Raw genomic sequence first — 14,436 nt, forward strand, 5'->3', positions numbered from 1 at the left:
AATATTTAATGCCTCCTAGTGGTACAAAAAACTTTAATTCTGTAAAAAAAGAGCATTGATTTCAATGCAAGGCAAATATACATTACTTATCATAATAATTATATTTTTAAAAATCATAGGTCGAGAATTTTGTATTTCATTTACACAAAGTGGAATCCACACTTGGGTCGCCGCCCTGTGCTCTGTGGCTCTCCCTCGCACTAGACAACATAGTGCCATTTAGTTGTCAAATATTACACACTGGGGCGGTGTGAAATATTAGCGCCTCCAAGTGGTAAAAAATATATTATAAACAATATTTTGATTTAAATGATAAGCAAATACACAAACCAAAGGTGTAGTTTTGGGATGGACAGAGGTGATATATCCCTACAAATATGGAACAATAATTGCTTGGTCCCCACAAATATTGTTATCACTTAAAGGGACAGTGTGTAATATCTATTGCTTCCTGGCGGTACAAAAAAATATATTTAAATACAAGAACAGTTACACTAAAGTTCATCTTTATTAAAAAAAATCACGAGTTGAGTAATTTGTATTTCTATTGCATAGTGGAATTCATGACCAAGTGTCGCCGTCATGTTTGTCTGGCATCTAGCTGCTCTGCAGTGATCATCTATCACTGGTTTTTCTTCGCATTAGACAACAGTGCCTTCTAATGGTCAGATTTCACACGCTGGGGCTTTTTAAAAAATGAACAATCTTCCCACCAATACAAAGACCAAACCTAAGCCCTTGACATAACTATCATTCAGACAATTATTTAAATGTTCAAGTATTAGAATGTATTTTCAGCTTCATGAGGTCTTTTTGAGACGTGTGTCGGAATTCACGACAAACTGTCACATTTTGATGAATACATTTTTAACCTCATTAAAAAACACAAAGGATGCACCAAAATAAAGAGTTATGTATGAGCTAAAACCGACGTCAAGTTTCCTAAAAAATGACTGACCAAAAAAAAGAAAGCCCAATATAACTGATGAATAGAAACAGAGTGGCAAATTACTAGTAGCTGATATAGTGGTAATTTTATAAAATGTTCAAACGAAAAGGGCATTTACATACTTTAAAGGGGCAGTCTTTGACACAGATGGGGTACTTTTAGTATATGGAAATAGATTGACAAAAGTTTATTTATCATTAGAAGCAAACATTTGTAAATATGTAAAAATAAAAAAAGTGAATTTTCAAATGTAAGTCTTAGTTTACAATATATGTTCCTACACTAATGATGTACCCCAAATTTTCATTTAATCAGATTTCACTGTCAAATTTAAAATATTTATAATACAACACACATATTTGCATGTTTACATTGTAGAATAAATTGTACACAGTGTAGCATCATTTTCCAGGATATAAGCTGCTTTGAGTTTATGCTACATTACGTAGCAAGAACACATCATTGTAGTGGGTTATGTTACAATGCAACCACTTCATTGAAAGATCACGGTTGTTTACTCACAGAAAAATATGCTCGTTTTCATTTAGGTGTAGAAATAAAACAATACTCCTTTCCACCATACTTGATGCATAAAGTATGAATAAAATAAAACATAAGCAATGTCATCTCTTTAGTTTAAGTTTTAAAACATTTTTATTTTTATAATGCTTACGTAGATAGCTTACGTGTCGCTGGAACAGATGGCGTATCGACTAACACTAGTGCTGGAGACAAAATGGCGGATTAAACACAGGTGTTGCAAAGTGTAAATGTCCAAGATTGTTTACGTTGTAAAGAAATACTCCCCTGCAGTGTAAATTTGCAGCAATTTTGAGACAACCATTAGCATTCACAATATCGGTGAATTTTTACTGAGCCTTACTGTAAATATTGATTTGATCACTCATAATGACAATGAAAAAGTTCATTTTAGTTGAAAACATTACCTTATCATCACTTGTTATATTGACGGTTAGGACAAACCATGTTTTTTTTCCTGAAAATATATTTTATTTGATAAAAAAGGGAGGTTTACCACCATTTGTCACTTCAAAGCGATCCTTCCTCAAAAACTTGCACAGGTTGATAATTTGCAAACACAAGGATAAACTGCTGAATGGCCAAGTATAATTCCTCAGGCCATTTCAAATTGTATGAAGGGTTTTTAAATAAAACTTATACCAAATCAACAGGTCTTTTGATGAAAAAGTCTTCAGTTACAGTAAAGACAGAACATTTTAGGCAATTTTGTCAATAATACTGCACATTGCTGCATCTTTGTCCCGCATGATGTCCTTTTTTGTTGTTGGTAAAGTCTTGCTCTGTTGACCTGCTGCCATGCAGCTTGCTGCAGTTTCCTCTGTATCCATGGGTTCTGTTTTCAGCCTTTGGGGCTGCCCAGACAGTCCAACACTGCTCCCACTAAGCAGAGTTCTTGTTCCATCAGAAAAACTGTCAGTGTCGTCCATCTGCGGTAAGTCATCTGGTAGGGAGCCCAGGCACCCTTGGATCATCTCCACTACCCGCTCTAAGTGCTTTTGGAACCTCTCTGCTGTATCTAGTCGCTGTCGCTTCTGTACCTCCATCATAACTCGCAACGTCTCCCTGGCTTGATGGGGCCTATACTCATTTATCAGGTGATGCATGTGAACGAACAACAGTTTCAGGTCCTCCAGCTTCTCTTCTCTCTTAATACTGCCCGGGCTCTTGATGAGGATGTCTAGAAGATCCAGGAAATTCACCAGTATAGACATGTTGAGCTTCTTGAGTTCACGTTTGTGATCAAATTGCACAGGATGGAGCCTCTCGATGCCTTGACTCTCCAGTGGCCGAATGATCAGGTCATCACACTGGAACTGGTTTCCAAACATCATATAGCTGTCTCTGATGGGTGGTGGGGGTTTGGGAGCAAAACCTTTGCTGACATTTTCATCTGTGTACTCTTTGATGTACTGCAAAGGTGGAGGAGGCAGGGCGCTAACCTGCTGTGGTTCACCCATGTTGGTGTTCTGAAACAAGAATAAGAATTGCTTTTGTTAACAGAAGAAGGATTTTCTTAAGGAGCAAAAACCTCACCCTCAAACTATTAAGAAAATCAACCCTAACATCAGTTTTCAAGTGGATTTCATGCATATGACTTTGAACCTAAAAAGACAAAAACGACACACAAGATAAAAGCAGTTCCAAACATTTGTATTATTTGGTGAAAATCAGAGTAAACAGTGTGTTTGAAACAGTTGATTTGTAGTGAATAATATTGCAAGTCATTTCCAAGTTTCGCTCTCATGCCAAGAATAATGGAGTGATTAGTGAACTCAAAATTAATAGGACTGGGCATGTTTGTCAACAACCTCTCAGTGACCAGATTGCACAAATCAAAATACACTTATCCAAGTTAGGAACAAAATTCCTTCAATTTCTAAATTGAACTACCATTTTCAACTTACATATGATCGGAGTGTCCGAGGACGACATTTTTACTTCATACTGGCAGTTTTCTATTTTTATTGGTTTACAATCAAGGGAAGAATATTTTAGCTGGAATGACACTTTTATTTATTTTATTTCATGTTTGGTATCAAATATATGAAGAGTTTATAAGTGATACTAGTGACACGAAGAAACACCATCAGCAACAGTTGGTCTCAGAAAAATAGTAACTATTTAATCAATTCCATCACTACCACTAAATACAAAAATGAGGGTCAATAAAATAGATTTGGGATGTAGACTGATAAAATTCAATGTTTTGGGGTGCAAATATTTAGTAGCTTGGATGTTTTAAAAATGTCATACGCCTAATAAGAGTGAAGTACGAGGAAATCGGTAATGATAGTAATAATAATAAAAATAACAACAGTGGTCATAATATAAATATTCATATTACAGACGCTCCCCTTACGAACATTTGACTTACACAAAACGGTAGATACGTTAATTTTTTACGGGGTTTCGAAAAATATCCGGACATTACTGTAAGTTAAATTTTGTATTGTGTGCACCTTTTTCTGAGTAGAGGACAGTACTGTAGTGTTTCTTTCCACTGCATGGCGCTTTGAGAAGTGACCCAGCATCCACACCGAAGAAGAAATCCGGCTTCTACTTCCTGGTTCGTGTGTAACCATAACAAGGTGTACTGTATACGCTAAGAACTTTGACGTTTTTATTGTTTAATATCTCGCGCATCCCTTCAATATGGTTGGTGTAAAGTTTAAGAAAGATGCGAGTCGTTTCTTTTGAAACGAAAGTGGAATAAGAAAGCTTGATGCGTTTGAGAAAATTGTAACGATATTTTATGGCCACTTTTTAACACAGAGGAGGACCTCTTGACGCGCAAGTCCTAAAAGTATTTAAAACCTCACTTTATCTTTATAGAGCATATCATTTTTTAGTACAAAACAAGACAGGTTACTTGTCCAAGCCTTAAACATACTTATGCCAACCATAAACATACAAAATACAGCAGTGAAGCAACTTACGAACAAATTCAACTTAGGATTGTCCTGAACCTAAGTCGTTCGTAGGTCGGGCAGCGTCTGTAGTATTTTTTTTAAAAATGATAAAAAGAATTATTCCCAATGGAGGTGAAATGTAGGTTTTTATTTTAACCGGAGCAGTCTTAATGCAACAAGAGCATTTGTACGATGCGTAGGAAATATCAGCACTTTTAGTTCCATTTTATTGTATGAAGAGTAATACAAATACAATTGATTTAATATCTTGCCTAGCAAGTGAAAGAAGAACCGGTTATCGATACCATTTATTTACAAATGGTGCTTTAATCAAGCACCATTTTGAAGGACTCCTCTCACCTGGGCCACACCTCTTTACCTGCTGCCCCTGGTAGGCACAACAGGTTCCATAAAACAATGTCTCACAGAGAGTTACTTCTCTAGGGCCGTCACCACCCTAAACAAGTGCACAAGACAAAAAATATGCCTTGCCTAAGTATAGGATAATGAGTATTCAATTCCATTTCACGACTGTTTGGAAATATTTCTCTGCCATTGTCACTCTATTATTATATCACTTTTGTTCTGAGATGCACTTACACTTGGGCCAATCTCCATCCACAACCTTGTAATTTTTTTGCCTATTTATCCTAATATTCCTTTTTAATCTTATTTTCCCTTTGACATCTTTATTGCATGTTTATCCTGGAGTACCACGTCTACTCTCATTTAAAAACAATGTTGACTTGTATTGTTATACATGACAATAAAGACAAATCTAAATTAAAGCTGGAATGAATTTGTTCAGCCACATTGTGGGAAACAAGGGGTTCCGAGAGCTGTATTTGAAATTATTTAATTAAGACTTATATAATTTCTTTTTTTTTTGTATTGGAACTTGTCATGCACATCACTGTGGGTGGTTGTCATTGACAAAGGGTTAAGACAAAATCACACATTAAGAGGAAAGAGGAGGGGGGGAAAAATTGACTATACCAATAAGGCACTATTAAAATTAGAACCGTCTTTATTGTCAATCTATCAATCGTTGTTTACAACGATATTAGACTGGAACTTCAGAATAAACTAAAGGGAATAAACTATGATCTTATTTGAGTGTGAGGAGCTACCCAGTGAAGGCATGAAACTGCTGAATTCTTCAAACACGAAGCACAGCTCACAGCCGGGGACACACATAACAGGCAAAAACTGCAAGATGAGTGAAATTAATGATAGCAGTCCTTGTTTTAATGCCTTTCTTTTGCTTTTCTTGGCTTTTTTGTCTACACCTAGCACATTTCTGCCCTCCATTGTACCTGTCTCACATCATTTGCGCTGTTCAGTGTTTATTTTACCGCTACTGATGAGTGGTGGTGGGCCAAACCAACTTCAAATTTGGGAATGGAGAATTCCCCTAGATGGTAAAACTCAGTTCACCCGTTGCGCTGAATGTGGCTAAATAGCTGATTAGAAAATAAATGCACAATTAAGTTTAGACAGCTCAAGTGACAGATGCATGTTCCAATTTTTTTTCTCATCCAGCCAGCCCAAACTCCACCTTGACAAGAGACAGCCCTTAAGAAAATCATCTGTTCTTCCCGATTAACCAGGCCAGCATTGGCAGCAACATATTTCCAAAATATGCCCCCCCCAAACAAATTGTAAAACAAATTTATTAGTCTGATGCGCTCCGTTAGAGTGGCAGTGGCCCTGGAAAATAAACTGTCCTTGAACCTGTTTTATGTCAGTGTTCACTTGTAAGCAGGGTTGCAGAGTAACTGAATACCTGTAACGGGATTACGTAATGAGTATACATAACCGTTACAGTTTCAGAAAAAAAAGATGTAATCAAATTACAGGTGTATTTATTTAGAAGAAGGATTACTTTGCAAAAGTACAATTTTATTTTAAAACTGTATTTACATATTGATAGGGCGTCGAAAAATAAAGTTTGTCACGGCGCCCTTTCTATCACTGACACGATAGAGACGGAAAGAGATTTGGTTTACACATGACGTGTGACAGGCAGCAAAGTTGCTCGCTGGTCATGCGTTTAAGGACATTTAGTAATCTGATTATCTCCTTTTGTACTTTGTAGTTGTTCAGAATCTACTTTTTGATCACTGCATTGTTATGTTGCAAGAATAATACAATTATCCTAATAAATCGGACTACTTTCATGTGGTTTGGCATCCCCACTTCAAACAATTAAAACAAGTTTGTTGGAAATTTAAGAAGTTAAAAACAGTTGGTAGGAGAGTGTTTTGTGTGTGTATGTATGTTTTGTTGGGTCCGTTATAACGCAGCACCCTATCAGCCTCCCAGCATGATGTGTAGCTCCTCCCTGCTAAGTTAATATGGTATACTACCATGAAATAGAAAACTGGGCACGCCTTATAACATTCCGGAATGGGTTCGTTCAGTCCTAAGTCATGAACTTAGTTATCTGCAAAGACCGCTGAAAGAAAACTTTGCTTCTTTTATAGCATAAGTTATGCCAAGAAAAAAGAGTGAGGTGATATCTAAAACTTTCTAAGGTCTGTTAGAAGGGAAACAAAAAAAAAAAAAAAAAAAAAAAAACATCTTTACATTTGCTGTAGAAGTACGTCAGAGCTGACAAATCTGAATCTATGTTGGTACGCGGCTGACAACTTCCCCATAGATCGCCAACATTACAAGGTCATTAGCAGTGTCCGAAATAATGGGGTGTGCATCTTTTACGTCGGGCGTACAACTTACAAAATGTCTCCGCCCAGGTGGCCGATAACTTTTTCGAGAAAAAAAAAAATCTTTCAGGGTTTTTTTTGTGGTGTTGTTGTTGTTGTTTTTCCAAACAAATGTTTGCTTTATTCCGAATCTTCATTCGGTTTGGAATTTTTGGTTCGTTTGGCAATTTGCATACTCTGTAGCCAATCAGAAGCCTGCATCGAATAACTTCGTGCTTCCGGACTCTCCCGAGCATTATAAGGTCGTGCATTTGCATATCATTTTCCAAAGTAGACGCACAGAGAACAAAATAAAAATGGAGAAGTGGTTAGGAATCAAGCCCCAGAAGAAATATTCAAAAGTAGCCAACAAAATTTATGATGCTACAAAACGTAAACGTACATTAAAAGCATCGTGGAAAGAGGAGTTCTTGTGGCTTGTAACAGAGGACGCAACGCAAAGATTGCATGAATGAAGAGAAGTAAATACAGGTACATACTGATGGCAGATGGAAAACAGCAATGTAGTATTTGTAGTAATGTAGTATCATTTTTGAAGACTTTTATGCACTCTACCATAAAGCTTATTATCCTGAAATAAGCTTTATGGCAGAGTGCATAACTGTTTCAATACGAGCGATTTGAATAGAAAAAGGCAAAATAAACATGTTACCTGCTCAAAAGTGATTTGTATACGGTGTGCATTACCGTTTGATTAAATTCACAACAAATACAAAGACGGAATGGTTTAAGTTGTATTACATTCCTAACAAATGCGAGACGAAGTGGTTTTGGTCATATGTTCGGCATTACATTCCCGAAAAGTGATATAAAAGTGAGCTAAAACGAGGTAAAAGTGGTCGTAGTAGCGAGGGGATGCAAATCTCGGCAGGGATGCATTTCTCGGCATAACACCACCCTATTTGCTCTGCGTGAGATCCATGGTGGGCGTTGCTTAGAGCTGTTGAATCTATTAATTGTGCCCTGTGAATTCATTGTCTCCAAAGCACGGAAAATAAGAATTAAAAGTTGTCTTTGATAACAACATAGTGAAAATTGTACGCAACAAGATTAGAAATAGCCCTTCATGAAAAACACGTCATAAAGACTGAATAATAGGCAAAACTATTTACAGGGTACTTATTTTTATTATTTATAGAGGAAAATGGATGAGATTACAGTACAAATCCAGAGGACGGTGCTATAAACACAGCATCAACACAGGTGGACACAGTTTGGGTAATGTGCCATACAGACACTTAGACCTACCTCATCTGTCCATGCCTTACTTGTTGTACAACACAATGAAAACAATTTGCACAGAATGAACTTAACTTCCTCCCAAGATCCACTCGAACTGCTAAAACGTTTAAACATACCAGGGTAAGCAAAATAAACTAGCATTAGCAACTATATACACGCTATTGCTAACTCACTAAGAATGGTCATGAATGTGAGAAGAAGTCACAACCGAGAAATGAAAATTTTGTACAGCTCTACTTGCCGGTAAAGTAGATCTTCAGGTCCCAAAACTGTGTCGGTGAAATGTCTATACAGAGGTAAGATGACGGAACAGTTAGCACTTAAACCACTTCACGGTGACTGGAATATGGCGGATGGTTGAATGGCGATTCCATTGGCCGAGAAACCTTCGTGATTCCGTTTCTTCATTCGGATTGGATCAGCCTGTTAAGGAGGTGCCAAAGCTTTCATTGGTCGTTTATATGACACGTGACTGAACATTGATCGGTCTGTGTCTCGACCTATCCATCCCTCTTTGTCTCCCGTATGCAGAGAAAGTTACAAAGAAAAAAATAGATCAGTTCTTCATTGTTAAATGCATTTTGTTGAACATGTCCTTTTTATTTTCATGTAGAATTTTTGTCCTTAATGCCATTGATAACAACGTAGTGAACATTTTTTAACAAGATTTGACATGACACTCGATGATAAACATTTAAAATAGACAATAAAGCGAAACCTAAGATAAAAATAATGTCTGGATAAATAGGCTAAATTGTTTACGAGATAGTGTTTGCAGACTGGCCTAAGTTCTAAGTTCATCATAACAATTGTGCAATAACAATAGCAACATTTAGCAGCAACAAAATTCCAAAATAAGTCAGTAAATAAGATATGAATGCGGGGTTGCTCGACAGCTGAGTGGTAAGCGTGTCCAGGCCACAGTTCTGAGGTCATGGGTACAAATCCAGCTACCAGCCTTCCTGTGTTGAGTTTGCATGTTCTTCCCGTGCTTGCGTGGGTTTCCCCTGGGCACTCCGGTGTCCTCTCACATTCCAAGAACATGCATGCCGGGTTAAATGGCTGGTCCAAATTGTCCCTAGGTGCGAATGAGCGATTGAGTTGTCTGTCTCTGTGTGCCCTGGTAACCAGTTCATGGTGCCCCCTGCCCTCTGCCCAAAGATGGCTGAGATTTGGCTCCAGCACCCCCCGCGACCCGAGCAAGGATAAGCGGTGCCGATAATGGATGGATGGATAAGATATGAATGCTCATTTTGTTTCATACAGATTTGTGTTCTACACAGTTGTGTGCACTTGTTAAGGTTAGTGATAACATTGGTAGAAAAAAATTGCTCTCTGAGCCTGCACGGCCTTGTTTTAAGGGCCCTGTAGTGTTCTGTTAGTGCTGAGGTTTTCTTGGAAAACAATCATTCTGGTAAGTACAGAAGTCGTTAGTGTGGTGTTAGTTCGTGTTAGTTTTATTTGTTTCGTTTCATTAAAGCTTCTGTAAGTATGGAAACTGTTTGTGTGGTTTTAGTTTCTGTTTTTTTTGAATGTTTCATGTACACAAAGTCAGATTAGGAGGTTTCTCCAGCTACTGGTAACCACGCAAACCAGTGCTATCTGTGCACATTACAAACAAACTCACCTGGTCCGTGAACACTGCATCACTGGTTAAGAGGGCACAGCAGCGCCTGTACTTCCTGCGGAGGATGAGGAGAGCCCACCTGCCCCCACCGTCCCTCATCACATTCTACAGGGGCACCATAGAGAGTATCCTGACCAGCTGTATCTCTGTGTGGTGTGGAGGCTGCAGCGCTACCGACTGGGGTAGTGTGAGGAGGGTAACGAGGACAGCAGAGAAAATAATCGGGACTACACTTCCCTCCATTCAGGACATTGGCCAGAAGCGCTGCCTATCCCATGCTAAGAACATTATCGGGGACCCCTCTCACCCCCATCATGGACTGTTCACTCTGCTAGCCTCTGGGAAGAGGTACTGCAGTGTGCGGTGCAGGACCACCAGGTTCCGCAGTAGTCTAGTCCCCCTGGCCATTAGACTGTTAAATGGTCAATCTAACATATAGTTAACCTAAATCTTAACGGCTGCTAATCTGACTTTTTGCACTACTGGCAGTTCTTTATAGCTTGCCACTCCTTGCACATTTGCTCTCTGCACTATTGTACTTACTTATTGTTACAGTGTTAATGTTACTGTTTACCTGACTTGTTAACCTGAATGCCCATTTTGCACATCTGGTTAGCTACTCCTCTTGCACTATCGGCACTATGGTAAAATACTATACGTAGCCATAATACAATACAACTTTTACTTATATCTGTACATTCGAGGAAACTGTGCGGGTCAGATGTATCGACATTTCGTTCTGTATACACGTGTACTAGAATGACAATAAAGTAGATCTGAATCTGAATCTGAATCTGTTTCATGTGGGGGGAGCAAACCCCAACTCAAAACAGAGACTGGCAAGAGAAGAACAGGAATTCAGTGATCTAGTTAATTGACTGGATAAAGTACGATGGGATGGAAATCAGCACAGAGAAAAACAAAAGAACGTCACCAAATATAAACATCCCCAAAACACTATATGTATAAATAAAAATCAAAAATTACTAAAATCAAACTTTACTTCTAGGGTAACTTAAAACAAAACGTAATGTTTAAATGACAAAATCAGGGTGTCCCCTGCCTAAAAATGGCTGGGATGGACTCCAGCACCCCCTGAGACCCTACTGAGGATGAGCGGCACATAAATCAAATAGAGGGATAGCAATGATTGGATCACAAATGCACAACATTTTATCTAAGTATATTTTTTATTAATATTAATGTTGGTGGTAATGATGGCTGTACAATATTTAAAAAAATACTGTTGTAATAAACTATCACTTCACAATTAGAATAGATACATTTATGAATCAGTGCCAACATTTCAAACAATTCAATTACCGTGGTAATAAAATGGTTTAAACACATACAAATCCAAATAAAAATGTGAAGTAGCTACAAGTGCATAGAGGAAAAGACCGAATATCACGTAATGCCTTGTAAAAATGTACGTAGTGAGAGTAACTATGCCTGTCTGTGATGCTTTCATGCAGTAAAGTCCCCATGCAGAGTTATGGAGTCAGGATGTGGTCTCCTCAAGTCAGCAACCGGAAGCTTTATGGTAAATATAATCACTGACACATTTTTCTGAGTGTTTTTCAATTTTTACCAATGTTATCATGTTCTACAGAGTAATTCTTGACGGTACAGTGATCAAAAAATCCCAGCAGAAAAAATGAACATCTCCATGCAACTACAAGGAGAGATTTTTTTGTGCTGGATACAGAGGCTTTGAAGTATTTTACATGTCGCCCTGGTGTAAGTATTTATAGTAAATACTGCATTACAATTGACTTCTAGCTAGTATTCTACAGATGTATCTCGTGATCAAGAGATGAGTGGGAGGTCGACCTTGAAGAACTTACATTAAGTCAAGAGTTAGGCAGCGGACAGTTTGGGATAATTTTGCAATGACAATGGAAGGAGAAAAAGGTGGCCCTGGAATTAAATAGAAAAGACTGCATGTCAGATGATAATTTCAAAGAAGAGGCAAGAGTCATGATGGAAGTGCTCGCCGTGCTTCATCACTTTAGGAAACTGTGGCAATATGCCATTGTCTGTTCTATTAGGAGGTTTTGCCACCCCGAGCTAGTTCAGCTTGTGGGGTATGCGTCCAATGTTCTCCCATGTGCTTGGTGTTGGAGAACATGGAGAATGGTTGCCTGACAGACTATATGCAAGCCAGAAACGGTTATTTATCCCAGCACACCATGTTGGGGATGTGTGTAGACCTTGCTGAAGGAATGGCTTACCTAGAAATGTCCAACTTCCTCCACAGAGATTTGGTAAAAACTGTTTGAAAAAATGTATGGTGTGAGTCAATGTTTTCCTAAACAGTTGCATCTTCAATTTTAGACTGCCAGAAATCATCTAATTTCAAAGAACAACATAGTTAAATTGTCAGATTTCGGCATGACCAGGTATTGCAAACACAACTTCTGTCTTATGTCAATTCTTATAGATTTTTCCTACATATGGCTTGTAGATATGTTTTCGATGATCAATACACAAGTTCTTTATGCTCCAAGTTTCCTATCAAGTGGTCTGCGCCGGAGATTATCAAGTACCGCAGGTTCAGCAGGAAATCTGATGTCTGGTCTTTTGGTAGGAATTTATTCTTCATGAATTGTTCTCAGTGTTAAAAATATTAATTAGTTATGTTTACTCATCTCATCTCATCTCATCAGCTGCACTGCTTATCCTCAGTAGGGTCGCGGGGGTGCTGGAGCCCATCCCAGCAATAATCGGGCAGTGGGCAGGGGACAACCCGAACTGGTTGCCGGCCAATCGCAGGGCACACAGGGACAGAACACTCGCTCGCTCATTCACACCTAGGGACAATTTGGACCGGCCAATCCACCTGAAATGCATGTCTTTGGAATGTGGGAGGAAACCGGAGTGCCCGGAGTAAACCCACGAAAGCACGGCGAGAACATACAAACTCCGCACAGGAAGTCCGGTAGCTGGATTTGAACCTACACAGGATGTTCCCAAGACCTTAGAACTGTGCCGCACACGCGCTAACCACTGCCCTGCCGTGCTGCCCAGTTATGTTTACTACTTCATTTAAAAGGCAGCTCAGCGACATCCCACATTACTGACACCAAAAGGTAGCGTGTTACTCCAAAACTAACTATCCCTCCTTCCATCCATTGTCTTCCGCTTATTTGGGGTCAGGTTGAAGGGGCAGCAGCCTTAACAGGGAAGCTCAGACGTCTCCAGCCACTTCCTCCAGCTCATCCGACGGGATCCCGAGGCGATCCCAGTCCAGTCTAGAGACATATTCTCTCAAGTGTGTGTTGAGTCGCCCGCGGGGCATCCTGCCGATGGGACACACCCAGAAGACCTCCTGAGGGAGGCGTACAGGAGGCATCCTTATCAGATGCCAGAGCCACCTCAACTGGCTCCTCTCAATGCGGAGGAGCAGTGGCTCTACACAGAGTCCATCCCAGATGACTGAGCTTCTCACCTTACCTCTAAGGGAGAGCCCAGACACCCTGCAGAGGAAACTCATTTCAGCCACTTGTATCCGGGATCGTGTTCTTTCTGTCATAACCCAAAGTTCATGACCATAGGTGATAGTAGGAACGTAGACCGACCGGTAGATCGAGAGCTTTGCCTTTCGGATCAGCTCCCTCTTCACCACAAATATCTGTACAGGGTCCGAATAACAGCAGACGCTGCACCGACCCGTCTGTCGATCTCTGGCTCCATTCTACCCTCACTCGTGAACAAGACCCCAAGATACTTGAACTCCTCCACTCGGGGCAAGATCTCATCCCCAACCCAGAGGGAGCATGTCACCCTTTTCCGGCTGAGTACCATGGTCTCGGACTTAGAGGTGCTGATCCTCATTTCGGCCGCTTCACACTCAGCTGCGACTCGCTCCTGTGAGAGCTGAGGATCACGGCATGAGGAAGCCAACAGCACCACATCATCTGCAAAAAGCAGTGATGCAATGCTGAGGCCTCAAACAGGACTCCATCCCCACCAAGGCTGCACCTAAAAGTTCTGTCCATAAAAGTTATGCCCACGATGCGGACCAGACTCTGGGACCAGGAATACAAGGACTGCACAGCCTGGATAAGACTGTGCGGTACCCCGGGACGAAAACCACACTGCTCCTCTTGAAGCCAAGATTCAACCTGGTGGACCCTTCTCTCCAGTACCACTGAATAGACCTTATCAGGGAGGCTGAGAAGTGTGATTCCCCTGTAGTTGGAACACACTCTCTGGTCACCCTTCTTAAAGAGGGGAACCACTACCCCAGTCTGCCAGTCCAGAGGCACTGTCCCTGATGCCCACGTGATGTTGCAGAGGCGTGTACACCCTGACACACCCACAACATCCAGAGCCATAATGAACTCCAGGCGGATCTCATCGACCCTGGGGCCTTGCCACAGAGGAGATTTTTGACTACCTAGTGACTTCAACCCTAGATAAACGAGAGCCCACCTC

The 14,436-nt window shown here is 40.1% G+C and overlaps 2 protein-coding genes across 2 annotated transcripts; one reads left to right on the plus strand and one right to left on the minus strand.

The window, feature by feature from the left end:
- Positions 1 to 489: 489 nt before the first annotated feature.
- On the minus strand, positions 490 to 8,765 carry med7 (mediator complex subunit 7). Its single transcript, XM_088344330.1, has 2 exons — positions 8,611 to 8,765; positions 490 to 2,958 (listed from the first exon to the last, which is right to left on the minus strand). The coding sequence occupies exon 2, from the start codon at positions 2,947 to 2,949 to the stop codon at positions 2,188 to 2,190; it is 762 nt and encodes a 253-aa protein (XP_088200456.1). The 5' UTR covers positions 2,950 to 2,958; positions 8,611 to 8,765; the 3' UTR covers positions 490 to 2,187.
- On the plus strand, positions 8,652 to 13,160 carry LOC148359165 (tyrosine-protein kinase ITK/TSK-like). The gene is given in 6 exon segments (XM_088344326.1): positions 8,652 to 8,665; positions 11,811 to 11,985; positions 12,051 to 12,263; positions 12,334 to 12,398; positions 12,464 to 12,582; positions 13,156 to 13,160. Coding segments are annotated over 6 exon segments (591 nt in total).
- Positions 13,161 to 14,436: the final 1,276 nt, after the last annotated feature.

The sequence above is a fragment of the Urocampus carinirostris genome, chromosome 9, assembly GCF_059441175.1.
Source record: "Urocampus carinirostris isolate Australia breed hairy pipefish chromosome 9, RoL_Ucar_1.0, whole genome shotgun sequence".
In the NCBI taxonomy this organism is placed as follows: domain Eukaryota; kingdom Metazoa; phylum Chordata; class Actinopteri; order Syngnathiformes; family Syngnathidae; genus Urocampus; species Urocampus carinirostris.

Coding starts and splice junctions, on each gene's coding strand:
- med7 (XM_088344330.1), bottom strand. CDS start 2,949: ATGGGTGAACCACAGCAGGTTAGCGCCCTGCCTCCTCCACCTTTGCAG.